A 13,765-nucleotide genomic window follows, 5' to 3' on the forward strand; every position below is an offset into this window, starting at 1 on the left:
GACTCTGGGGTATTTAAGAGCACAAGCTGAATGAGCCCTGGGGAGGAAGGCAAGGAGCAGCTCTTTTCCATGGCTTCTTCATCAGTTCCTGCCTGTAGGTGCCTGTCCTGCTTCAGTTCCTGCCATGGCTTTCTTCAGGAATGAACTCTTATTTGGAAGTGTATGATAAACCCTTTCCTCCTCAAATTGCTTTTGTCTTTCACAGCAATAGAAACTCCAACTGAGACGGTTTAGACAGAGAACAGGGAGCTGAGAGACCCACAGCTCTAGGTAAACACACTCAGGATTGGCATTGAACATATCTAAACAGCCTGGACCGGTCAGCCAGAGGGAGCTTTCTGCTAGCAGAAGAAAATTCCACCTGACCTTTGTCTCAGATCAGAAAGGTGAGAAAGAGGCTGGGAGTCGGTCACCTTTATTAGTTATCTGTGACCCCTTTCCCTAACTGCCTTTCATGTGTTCAAAACCTCCCAAAGTCTTCCCATCTTGAAACAAAAGCCAATGGCCTGATTGTGGCACACCAAGTCTGACTTGATATGTGGTGTTCTTGGTTGTATCTACAGGGCTAAGAACCGTGCTCAGCAGGCAGTAGGCTCTCCACGCACATTTGTTGCATCCATGCACTGTTAAGAGGCCTCTTTGCTTATGTCAACAGTTTGTTCATTCTCTTCTAGCTACAGTCCCACAAAGGGGGGGAGGGGAGTGTCACTTGATTTACATATCAAGGCAGATATGTAAATGAAGGCCAGACAGTTGCTTCAGGAGTTTCTATCTCTGGCTAAAGAGTTCTGGCCAGCAGAGGGAGCTGTCTCTGCAGATGACAGAGCAGTGAGGTTAATGATGTCTGCGTCATGGACATCAACTCAATAAGCCAGACAATACGTGATCTTTATCCAAGATGAAATGGAATCATGTACAGCTTTGTCTTCAATAGCTTTAATTGTCAAGTAGACACAGCTTAAAGTCATCTGAAAGAAAAGACATGAGGAACTTAACACATTAAATGGGCCCGAGGGCATGTCTGTGGAGCATTCTCTTGACTATTACGTGATGTAGAGGACCCAGACTACTGTAAGTAGTGTCCTTCCTTGGGTAATAGACTTGAACTATATAAGAAAGCTAGCTAAGAATAAGCCTGTGAGAAAGCCAGCAAACAGTACTCCTCCGTGATTTCTGCTTCAAGTTTACCTCCTTGCCTTCCCTCAATGACAGACATGCTGTCTGAAATAAATTCATCATTCCCCTAAATTGCTTGCAGTTAGTGTTTTATCACAATAATAGAGACTAAAAAGGAACAGACACTTTGGGTAACACATGATAAACATGATTTATTGTTAATTTTATTACTAAACTGTTGTCATCCGTGGTTGGTGCCGGGGTGAGGTAAACAGCAGCGGTGTGTGCTGCTGGAACAGGAAAATCTCAGGAGCAGAAACACACTGCGACCACTAAGCATGGATTATAAGTCTCTGTTGCCTCACTTAAAGGTGGAGCATCCTTCTTTCCTGTATAGCAAAATAGCTGCACCAACTACAAATGGCCCAGAGGGATTCAGGATAGGCCTGCAGTCAAATAGTGATGGGGTTTTGAAAGGAGACAAATGCCAGGAAAGAAAGGAGCAGAGTCACCATGAGTAGAAAGAATGGAAGGTAAGCTCAGAAAGAGGCCTGGGCCAGGAAAGGATGTGGGCATCAAAGTGGAAAGGAAAAGAGGTGTGAGCAACCATAGCCCTAGGCCATGTGTTAGTGTGACAGTATTCTATTGTTACACTTCAGCCAGGTACGGTCTAAAGGACTTTTAAGGTCTTTAACACTGTCATAGCATGACCATAATGGCTGCGTGGGCATCTTCTTTAATTTTTTACTCTTGCTTTTGGGGGGCAATTCTCAGAGCCCCCAGCGCAGCAGTTCTCAACCTGTGGGTGGTTGCAACCCCTTTTGGGGTCCAGTGACCCTTTCACAGGGGTCAACGAAGACCCCTGTGAATATCAGATATTTATATTGTGATTCACAACAGTAGCAGAATTAGAGTTATGAAGTAGCAACGACAGTAATCATTACGGTCAGGAGGTCGTCACAGCATGAGAAAGTGTATTAAAGGATGGCAGCATTAGGAAGGTTGAGCGTCACTGCCTTAGAGTGTGTGCACATCTCCAGATAAGGACTTCACTGGAGGACTGATGGTGGCCAAGAGTGATGGAGGCAACACAGTGGCCCAGAAGCAGCCTCGAGACACACGCTCCCAAGGTCAATCTGCTCCCTCCCTCTGCTTCAATAACATGTCCCAAGGAGTTTGGGGATCCAAGATGAGAACACACGTGGAACTGAGCCACATGAACACACCACAGGCACTATATAGTCCCACAGTTTCTGAGAGACGTAAAGTCTCCTGTGGTGCTGAGATTTCTGACCTTGTTACTGCAATAAAGCTGGGACTCTCAACAACCTTGAGAGCTAGGAACCATTTTACTCCCATTTTACTGATGGGGAAAGTGAGGCAAGTAACTTTCCCAGTATAGAATTCAGTTTGACATGACCGTAGGCATGTTCACCATAACCACCATATTGCCTACCAGCTGACCTTGGCACACATCACCAGCCCTGTAAGACAAAGAAAGCTGTTAGGATACCTAAGCATTCTGTGCTAGTCACTGACATACAGTGTTTTTCTTACCTGATACTGGACACGTTGACAGCTTTGGAGAAAGGCGTGGTATATACTAGCCAACTGCAGCCCACACTTGTCTGGAGTACTGTATAAACTTCCTACTCCCACTTGAGATATGAGGATCCTTCTGCCCTGGTGCTTCTCAAGCCATGAAAGCCTGTGAGTCCATAAGTAACACTCTGCACTCTGGGGTCTACCTGTGCCTTCCTTTAGTTTTATATCACCTTCCATCTTTGGCAGCTGGTTCTCTCACACAAGGACCAGACGTTGCGAAACACCCACAGCTACACACTTAACAGAGTCAAGCTTTGGAGCCACATCATTTTTAAGTAAATTAAATTATGAAGAACAGTCACATGTAGTCCTTAGACAAAGGGAGAAGTGACAAAGGGTAAGAGGAGAGGCCACAGCCTGGGCACCAGGCAGATTTTCTTTCTGGGAGTCTTATCGGTGGCTGTAGCTTCTCTGGAGATCTGCACCACAGGGGCCACTTACCCAGAGTGGGTTGAATATTTAAAGAACTCATTCTAGAACAGAAATCTAGAACAACAACAACAAAAAAAAAAAACAACAGCTGAGAAACAGATTAGCAGAGTAACCTCCCTTTTCTGTGGTTTTGTTCCTTAGACTCTGTTCTTCACATATGTATTTTTGTACACATGTAGGTGTACATATATGCACACGAATAAGCACTGTATCAATGAAAAGTGCTGCTGTCATTGGCAGAACTGACCCACAGTCCAGGGACAGCAGGACGGGTCCCTTGAATGGCCTGAGTATAGGAACAAACATATTCTGTTTCTCTCAAAATGGGTTCTTCAGCACAGGACCTTGGACAATAAGACAGTTAGATAGGCCTGAGGCATTGTCTTGTTTCCCTTGAGTTGTATGAAAAAGGAAACCCTGGGAATTCCCATGCTCTTGGACTGGCAGAAAACCTTTGTTACAACACGTTGTGGGAAAGAGCCCCACCTCAGGTTCTGTGAGGCTCCCAGCACGTCAACAGCTGGCTAAAAGCCAAGTGTAGTTCTTGGGGCCTAAATATAGTACATGCATCTGCTTGTTTTTATTCGTGCTACTGGCTTGGCTGTGACCTGCCAGACTTCCTGCTTGCCACTGACGAAGGTCAGAAGGCCTGAGGACCTAGTAGTCAGAGTACCCCTGATAAGGACATTCCATGGCCTGTCTCTCTGCAGCTGTGTTCACACAGCACAGTTGGCATAATTCCGGTTCCTACCAAATCACCTGAGTAGACTACATAAGGCCTCCCTCCTTTCCCTGGGATCAAGGAGCCAGATGGATCCTGGGAGAAAGGCTTTGTTTTGTCATAGAGAAAGACTAAAGGCTATTGCTTCAGAAAAACAAGTCTTTTCCCTGACTCTTGTTTTTAATCTGTTCTGGTCATTTGTTCTGGACAAACAATCGTGTTTATCCTGAGCGCGGGACTTTTGCAACCTTGTGATCACACTGACTTTGACCTGTGCTGTTTATTATTCTAGGCTCTGAGGACAGACCTATTTTGAAATTCAGTGCTTTCTGACCAGGTTCTTCAGTTTATCTGTAGATACCATTATCATCTGAGAATCGAAGAACACAGCAGAAAGGCTGTGACCTCTGTCACAGACAATAGCCCTGATGCATTGTGAAGCCACAGCCTCTACAGTCTCAAGTTCCAGGGTTGTTGTGCCCTGCAAAGGCTGGTTCTCCAGTTGCTCTCAAAGAGCAGACATGGCAGGTCAGTCCAACGTTTGCAAACACTTCATAGGAACTGGGCAGAGGACACTGCTCTGTGCAACTTGCTTGAGTTTTCCTAACTATGTTATTCAGAAATTAGTTTTGATAATATTTCGAAAGTAAAACATATTTTTAAAAGCCTTAACTAATATTTGGACAGCTGTGAAGCACTACTGAGCTGGCTGCTACTTCCAGGGTTTCCTGTGTCAGTGGTTCCCCCAGAACTGAGATCCCTGTGGCAGGGATGGAAGGTGTCTCTTGGCTTGCAGTACCATTCACTCTTAGCTGTCTGCTCAATATCAGGCGCTTAACTGTCCCCGTGTCTGCTTCTCCAGAAGAGGAATTACCAAGGGTCTCTACCTTTGTTCCTCCAGGATCCAGTACAGGCCTGGCACAAAACAATCAAGTCAGTTAATTACTTCTGAACAACGGATATGCAGATGTCTTGAGGCTAAAAATCCAGTTTGGTTTTCAACTCTTGAGTCTCTGGCTGGAAGATTCCTATGCACTTCTGATGCTAAAATTCTGCAATTCAGGATGACTCTATTGCTCAGGCCACCCATGGACCACTACCAGTGAGTCCTTTCTTGTATCTAAGGTAGGGCAGCCTTGCCTCAGGCCTCACACCAATCCTCAGCTCATGCATGAAGTGAAGGAGTCCTGTCAATGTTGACAGGTTCCAACAGGTGGATGGGTCCTCTAACGACTGCAGCTCTTTGCAGTGTAGTACGACAGCTTGGGGGATTAGAAAAATGGACCAAGGTAATAAACACAAGAAGAAGAAGCACAAGAATGGTTGGTCCTACAGCTTCTGTTCAACACAACAGGCCTTTATTAAGCACTGAAGAAAGTACAGTGCCAATGAGGTGAGGAAGCAAGAGGTCTTGGCAGCTAAGCATCTCTGTGAACCAGAGCTGGGTCTGGAAAAATCTAGGGGTGACATCTACCCTGCCTCATGGCTTCCCACTGCACAGCTGTTCTCACACGCTGCTCTTCAGGACTCCATGAGTGGCTTCCACATGCACTGCATTGAAGATGGAACTCTGTCTTCAAAGGCCTTCATCATATTTCTCTTTAAATCCACTGTCCACAGACCTCAGGGGAAGAAGCTGGCCTTTAGTTTTCTCTGTTAGACAATCGTTCCCACAACTGATGTAAACCATTGCATAGTCTTCTTGTTCATTCCAGAGATATCAGTCAGCAAACAAACTGTTCTGTATCTGTATCTAGAGGATTAGAAGCCTTTTTTCCCCAAACAGACATTTTTCATTTTCATTTGGCTTTGATAGGATGTATGGAGAGCTGTCTCTATCCACTAGAGGGAAAGAAGCTCCCAAGGAAAGCAAGAGACATATAGACATCCACAAGATGGAGTGAAGGGGACTGAGCCTCCAGGAACCACTGCCAGCTGTTCCAATGCCACATGAATCAACTTCCAAAACACAATTCAATGGATCTATTTCTTGAAGATGGCTCCTTTCAAGGATTTCTTTGGATCACACTCACAAGTTAAGGGTGATTTATACCAAGAGCTGATGAGGTCTTGGTAGTCCTAGTCCTGATCTAACCTCTAGGCCAGGAATGTTGGCTAGGAAAGAAGGCTCAGAGGCCAGGACATCATGGTGAAGCAATAGATAGAAGCAGGCCGTGTCTCATGGCTCTTGGCAGCTCCTGCTCCAGTACAGTTCCTGAGTGGCAATAAGAAGCAAGGGAAGACAGAGAGTTCATGGTTCATGGATGATTAGGGCAGGGACTTGTGGCCATGCAGAGGCTCAGAGACAGGCACTGGGCAAGCAGATGAAGTCCATTCTCCAGGGCTGGGTGTTATATTGCTCTTTCAAACTGGAAATACACAGCAACAAGTGTGGCCATACTATTCAACCATATAATGTAGCTGGTACCACAGTTCTGAGGCTCTTTATTGCCACTAGGTCAGCTTTGCACATAGATCCTAGCCAGGAAGTTCCTGGGTATGCCTGTGCATGCTCACCATGGTACCAAGACTAGAGATGCAGGATGCTATGTAGTCTACGGAATAGACAGGTGGAATATGCATAAGTATTCCTTGGGCAGCAACCATCGGTCAGTGATTAGTTAGGGCTGGGTCCCTGTTACCACAGGCATCACAAAAGGCAAGCTCTGGCTAGTTACTTGGCCTCCACCAGCTGTTCCAGACGCTGCAGCATTGTCAGACGCAAGGCTTGGAACCTGGAGAGAGACAAAGCCAAGGGGTTTCACTAAGGCTGGAGGGCCAGGGAGGTGAGAATAGAGAAAGAGAGGGGAACAGGGAGACTCCTAGCTGGCAGATCGGCAGCCATCACCTCTGTCCTTCACCAGGGAGGCTCAACAGGGCAGCGGATTGTGCAGAACTTCACAGAGAAGTGCTGGCAATTCTATTCCAGATTCTCTAGTAGGGACAGGGGTGTGTTGGGATGCAGATCAGGTTGCAAGAAGACAATGTCTGAGCCAGGGCCCTGCAAAGAACCTGAGCTGCATCCTTAGCCTGGGTTTCAGGTTGTTCTTCTGAACCTGAATCTATTGGCCAGGTGATTCCCAGATCTCTACTGTCTTTAAAACCCAACAGTGACATCACTGATGGGCAGAACACTCTAGGGTCTCTACTGAATCTGAGGCCCACTTGCACAGAAAGAAGCCTGTGGGTGGATATGGCTTTCTAGGGATTAGTGTGATGCCAGAATCTAAACCAGTTCCAACTCGTGGCTCTCAGAGAAGAGAGAGCAGCTTGACTTTCCCTGCCCAGCCCTCCTGGATGTTCTTCACACATATGGCCCCATGTCACACGTCTCTGAAGCACAAACAGATTACTATGACTCAAAAAAATCTTTAATGTCACATAGCTTGTCCTGACACTGGTGACCCTTGCTCCCCCAAACAACAGCCAGAGCTTAAATGTTAACAATCACTGCTTTCCACTGGGCTCAAACTTCCTGCCTGCAGGAAAGCCTTGGACCAGGCTGAGGTTCTATCCAACAGATTCTCTGATTGCCTTTTCAGAGCTTGGTCATTAGCAGAACTAGAAAGCCAACCCAGGGCTCACCAGGCTCCTCCTGCCCTTTGTCTATGCTCCAAGTCCCCTGATGGAGAGGAGGTCCAGGCTGTATGGGGGTATGGTCTAATTCAGAAGGCTAACACCCCAGCTTGCTATCAGTACTGAGCAGTGGGGTAGGAGGGCACTACTGGGGACCACGGTCAGCAGGTCTCCCCACTGCACTTGGTTTCTACAGAAGGGAGAAGCCTGTCTGCTTGGACAGAGGCATGCCCTGCAGATATCCTCTAATGGCCAGAACTGTGTCTGGCCAAGGGGTAATGCTTACTTCATGGTCAATTTGATTATTTCTCTTTCTTCCTCTTCTTTTAATTTTTCAACAAAACTGTCCAGCACCGGCATTTCGAACTTAATGTACTGGGCGACCTAGAAAATCCAAGAACAATAACACGTGCTTTAGATAAGGAGCATGAGATGTGTTTTCCCTAGTGGTCAAAGTCAAAGTCCTGGACCCACAGGACACAGGAGATGCCTCTGTCCCCAACCCTGCTGCTGGCATTGCTCTGCTCTGTGTGTTGGGAGAGTGAGGACTGCTCTTATCTCAAAGGCAAGAGTCATCCATTGGAGGAAACACCACTGAGCTAAGTATTGGGGAAAGCATTCAAGTCTGTGTCATTGTCACACTGGCATGGGTGGGGAATGGGAATACCATTGTGCTCAACAATGAAATGAAGCTGTCCCAACCCTGGGAAGCTGGGGGAGACAGCCACAAGGTCTTCTTGGAGACTCATAATCTATGGGCCCTTTTGTTTAGGGGCTGGATATATGTGCATAGTCTTATCATTGAGACTTAACACCTGCTGCCCTTGAGTTGGCCCTGAGTTGAGGGCCCCTCTGTGAGTCTTTAACATGATGATAAAAGCATGTTCCACTGAAGGAAAGGTTTTATTTGAGGAAAGGGGCAGGGCTGGGCTCTCCCAGGACCCCAGTTCTTCTGTCCCCTAAGCTGACAGATCACCAGTGGGGCTCTAGGATACACTGCCTGAGAAGATTGTGGCCTAGATTCCCTTCAAGTCTTGCCTCCCAGTCCCTCCCCATGGAGCAGGCTTTCAGCCCGGTCACACTCACATCATAGGGCACTTCCTCGCTCAAGTCAGCTTCCATCAAGAAGATCTTGACAATTTTCTCACAGGGCCCATGCAGGATTCTGGCTATCAGCGGGTACTCACAATCTTTTAATTTTGTCTGCTCTGAAATAGAATTTTACAAAATTCATGGGATGTTAGGACTGCCCACCTACCCATGTATGTATGTATGTATGTATGTATGTATGTATGTATGTATTGTATGTATACATGTATGTAGGAAGGACAGGGGCATGATAAAAGAGAGATACTTAGAGAGTCTTTCTCAGACCTTTGTGGATCTGCATCTTGGGAGATACATGATTCCACTGAAGGCAGCAGAAGTGGCCACCTAGGTCAGCTCCCTGGACTCAGGATTGAGACTAGTGAGAAGAAGCAGATGCCTTCATCTCTTGCTCAGCAGCAAGACAGCAATCTGTTGAGGCCTCTCATCCACTGTCAGAAGTTAGATACTGTCAGAAAAAAAGTTAACACCAGCCCCAACTCTAGACTGTTAGCCTAGAGGCAGCAACAGAGGAATCTACACTGCGACTGCCGCTAAAAAACCATCCTCATCTTCTGTTAGCCACCGATACTTGGTCACTATCCTGTCTCAAAGTCCCCTGCACCCCCCCCCCAGCCACCCTCATCTTCTCATCTCTCTAAAAGTTGACTTCCTTGCTATGGCAAAAGAATTCTGGACATTCCCTTGTGTGATTCCTCTCTGGGAACTTCCTTGGTTATGTGTAATGACCCATTAGTAAACCAGCTTGTTTTCCTCTTGTAGACCTGCATTTGGTTCATGTACTTTGTAGGCCCATCCAGGGAGTGGAAGGAGAGGGAAAATAATTGTCCTGGCTTAGGTATCATTTAATAAAGACTTGGCACAGAGAAAATAGGGGCAGAGCAGACAGAGGGGAGCACAGATTTGGGACACAAGAGATGCTTAGCAATAAGAAGCTGCCACAGGCTGCAGAGGAATCCAGAGGGTCCACAAGATCACATCCAGGTTGCAGCCACTGACATACAAGTCCTACTTTCCTAACTGAGCTACATAATGGTTCATTAGCGGGAAAAGCCTGAAGAGGGTTCTTCCTACACTGTTGTAGAGGGGTTCTCAGAACGGAACCAAGTTTGACGGTGGAGAGGAAGGTGTGGGGAAGAACAGGTGGCATGCATGCCACACAAACATCGAACATCGGAAGCTAGCACTTACCCCCAGACTCATGGACAATGTAGAGTGCGAACTCACCGGGGCCATCTTCTACCTGCACAGGCAGCCACAAGAAAGCAGACCGCAGCATTTTCAGCAAAGGGAAGAGACCAACCCCACACCCTTCCTTGCCTAGAGTCCCAGGGACACCGGCATATCGGCTTTCCCCCAAGAGCCAAGTCAGCTAATCCCAGCAACCCCCAGTCCTTCTACCACTTTATCCAAGCACCAGCCTCTTGGCAAGGCTGCTCCCTGTGGTCACACTTACCCGGAATTTGTTTAGCAGCAGGGTGAGCACCTGCTGGGTGGTCATAGTGCTGTTAACCCGGACGTTGGTCACAGACCCATAGGCAGGAGTGAACACTGAGGTCTGTGTAGAGCAGATGGATAGTTCAGGGCAGGCCCAGAGGAGACATAGCTAAAGTTAAAGCAGACCCAGACAGCAGGAGACTACTTCTTAGAACACCTGTCCCTTCCCATTCGTGCAAACCCAAGCCCATGATCTTTGTTCCTAGACCTGAGGACACTCAAGGGGATATTACAGTATGTGTCCTCAGAGCACTCCGAAGAAGATGCTTAACACTCTACACGTCCATCAGTAGCAGCTCTCTGGATCTTGGAAACCAGGACCCTGGAAGTAATTCACTGAGATAGGACACAGGGCTCTCCATCACTCTTCCTACCGACAGCATCAGCATCAACAAATGTCTGTGAACTTAGGCTCAAAGCTTTCAGCTCTACCTACTTCCCCAAGTGCTGTCCAAGCAGAGGCCTCCAGTCACACTGTGGCATTTGCCAACAGGCCCCTTCCTCTCACTTTCTAGAATATTCTCCATACCCTATGGCACCTTTTAAAATACCCCAAATAACAAAATGTGGTCTGGCTCAGCTTCATACAGCCCCACCTTAGTCTTCCTACATCTCTCACTCCCAAAGAGACCTGATGGTTCAGAAACAATCTTTGGAGAAGACTTCCAGGACTGTCTGCCAATGTTAGAACCCCCTTTTAGAGAACGTGTAAGGCTTCCTGTGGCATCTCTTATTACTCTTTAGGCACACATGATGCCAAGACCCCCAACAAACATCTGATGCTCCAGCTACATGGGTCTCTTTACAGTTGCTTATTTAAACATCCGTGCATACTTTTTTTTTTTTTTTTTTTTTTTTTTTTTTTTTTGTTTTTCGAGACAGGGTTTCTCTGTGTAGCCCTGGCTGTCCTGGAACTCACTCTGTAGACCAGGCTGGCCTCGAACTCAGAAATCCATCTGCCTCTGCCTCCCAAGTGCTGGGATTAAAGGCGTGCGCCACCACCACCCGGCTCCGTGCATACTTTTTAAGACAAGTTCTAACCACACAGGCCAGGCTGGTTTGAAACTCAAGACCTTCTTGCCTGGCTTCCTGAAGACCAGGATAACAATTTAGTATCACCATGCCAAGCAGATAATTTTTACTCTTTTGTGGTCCTGAAAATTGAACCCAGGGCCTTATACATGCTAAGTACCTCCAAGTACTCCACCACCATGAAGACCATTCCCAGCTCTCTCTTTTATTTTTAGATAAGGTCTCACTACATGGCCTTACACTTGCACAGCTCAGGCTGCCTTAAAACAGGATCACCAGACTTTGTCACCATGCCTGGTGTATTTATAGCTTTTTTGCATTGGAGGCATGTTACATTTTGTTTTGCAAGTATCTTGCCTTTTCCTGTAACACATCACAGATAGCCCTTAATTTATGATAGTGTGACTCATCATCTTTGACTTTAAGACAGTGCCCAAAAAATATACACATTCATCAAATCATATCTTAAACTCTAAATCTGCATCCTCCCGCCCACCACCATTGTATGGAATACAGTGCTACTCTCCATGCTGGGCAGCAACAGTGTGTACAGCTCCCCGCTAGCCACATGATCATCTGGAGGAGCAATCAGAACTCTCCAGGGGACTGTGCTTCTGAGCCAAAATGCACTGTGACTTGGGTGCTACATATATTTCCACCTTGTTTTCAACTAGGATGAGCTCATCAGGACACAAGTAGGCTGTCAGTGAGAAAGATTCTGTGTAGAAAACTTAACCAGGACACTGTGTGGGGCTTGGGAAGCCTGCTATACGCGCTATAACCAGGCACTGAATGTGTGAAGCATCTCACATATACTCTTGATCCTTACAGTGGACCTCTGGATTACCTACAACTGGTCCTATTCTCTGAGAAAGGAAACCTCAGTTAGGAGGTTAGATACTTGGTTAGAGCCAGCCATTTGGAAAGCACAGTTCCACGGCGGAGGATTCTGCAATGCTTGGAACTTCATGTGCTACCTACCCGCTTAAAACTGGTGACTCCCAGAAAACCTGACTCTGCTGCAGTGGGTCTGCTAACTCTAGCTGAGACCCACAAGCACTCCAGGCTACAGGATATACAGGAAATGAACCTTTAGGGCAGAGATTTTCAACCTTCCTAATGCTGAGACCCTTTAATACAGTTCCTCGTGCTGTGATGACCCCCAACCATAAAATTATTTCATTCCTACTTCATAGCAGCAATTTTGCTACTGTTATAAATTGTAATGCAAGTATATGTGTTTTCTGATGGTTTCAGTGACCTTCTATGGAAGGGTCATTTGCCCTCCCCCTGAAGGGGGTCATGACCCATAGGTTGAGAACGACTGTTTTAGTGCCAAAGACACATGGAAGGTCCATTCAGCTACTTCAAGGAGAGGAACATTCTTGTCAACAAGGCTGTGTTTGTTCTGCACAAAGCCTGCCTTGGACATGATACCAACCAAGTCGAGACAATTTCTTTGTTATCCCAGTGGATCACATCTGGATCCGAGTAGCCAGGACAAAGCAGTGGGGATACCTACAATGATTAGATGGCTCTGGGAATAAAACCCACACTGTTAGTCATAACAGTTTAGGGAAATGATAGCGTGAAGACTAGTGTACAGTCCTCTGAAATAAAACCAGGAACAAGTACCCCCATCCAAAACGTCAGTGCTGAGAATTAGTGATTTTCATTGTTGTTTGTGGCTTAAGGAATCTGTACCCCAGCTTCTAAGAACACTGTGTATAGAGGTAAAAGGACGTGAAAAATGGCCTTTGTGTTTTGGTTAAAGACTCTCTGCAGCCCATGCTTCCTTCCTATGACTCACTCTTTTAGAAAGGTAACTGTTCCCGCTAGAAGGTTCTCTCTCCATTCCCTAGCATGGCAGGATGTGGCCTGTCACAGTACACTCCAGCTCCAGGCAGGGCCACACCCAGACTGCCACTCACTCCATTTATAGTACCAACCAATTTAGCCTTTTATAGCTCACTTGGTACTGGAGTGATGTAATTAGGGGAAGGCGATCTTTCTCTAAGGTCAGTACAATGCACATTTGTACAAAAGGAGAAGTGCTGGGAACTCAGAGATCCTCAGGTTCTCTGGGAAAAAATACTCACGCCTCTGGGCACACTTCAGCAAGGCAGCTTAATTACCAGTGAGAGCTGTGTAAGTGGTGTTCCTGTGACCCTGAAAGGCAGCCTCACAGGAAAGGGTCAACTAGAGATAGACTTGGCATTATGTCTGCTTACAGCTTTCTTGCTCCAAATCCATACAACTTAGAGAATAGGTGGGGAGTGGCTGTGTGGGGGGAAGCTCCACCTGTGGATGGGAATGTTATGCCACTGTGGCTTGGGGAAGAGCTTGGCACTCTCTTGAGCTCTCTGCATAGGACAACAGCAGTCATCTTAAAGTCTAATGGAGGAATGGGAGTAATGCAGAATGTTAGGGGCCTGCTCTTTGTGCTGGGAAAGAATTCCTGTTCTCCCAGCTTCCTAGGAAAGGGCAGATGGGGACTTCACCTTGTGATTATAAAAGTGTCCATTGATGGAGAACCGGTGCCGTCGTATCTTCTGGGCTTCGCTCGGTGCCCGGGATTTGGACCGCCTCTGGATTACACAGCTGGCATCACTCTTTGTCCGCATGAGCTGTGGGACCTCCTCCTCTTCCTCCTCCAGGGGTCCTGAAGAAATAAATAAA

At 46.8% G+C, this 13,765-nt stretch overlaps 1 protein-coding gene across 3 annotated transcripts in view; it reads right to left on the reverse strand.

Annotated features, from left to right (window-relative positions):
* Window positions 1-1,308: 1,308 nt before the first annotated feature.
* Rassf4 (Ras association domain family member 4) overlaps window positions 1,309-13,765 on the reverse strand; it is a 39,730-nt gene continuing 27,273 nt past the window's right edge. Inside the window, exons 6-12 of one of the 3 annotated variants that reach the window (XR_013112579.1) lie at window positions 13,588-13,748; window positions 10,014-10,115; window positions 9,749-9,800; window positions 8,537-8,658; window positions 7,737-7,834; window positions 2,674-6,609; window positions 1,309-2,600 (exon numbers count right to left, since the gene is read on the reverse strand). Coding sequence is in view for 2 of the 3 variants with exons in the window: in XM_076940363.1 (XP_076796478.1) it covers window positions 6,549-6,609; window positions 7,737-7,834; window positions 8,537-8,658; window positions 9,749-9,800; window positions 10,014-10,163; window positions 13,588-13,748 (644 nt within the window). In the remaining variant the exon portion in view is untranslated. Of the gene's footprint in view, window positions 6,610-7,736; window positions 7,835-8,536; window positions 8,659-9,748; window positions 9,801-10,013; window positions 10,164-13,587; window positions 13,749-13,765 lie in introns of all 3 variants that reach the window. The other 2 variants (XM_034511777.2, XM_076940363.1) reach the window with 2 other exon arrangements.

The sequence above is a fragment of the Arvicanthis niloticus genome, chromosome 9 (genome assembly GCF_011762505.2).
Source record: "Arvicanthis niloticus isolate mArvNil1 chromosome 9, mArvNil1.pat.X, whole genome shotgun sequence".
NCBI lineage: Eukaryota > Metazoa > Chordata > Mammalia > Rodentia > Muridae > Arvicanthis > Arvicanthis niloticus.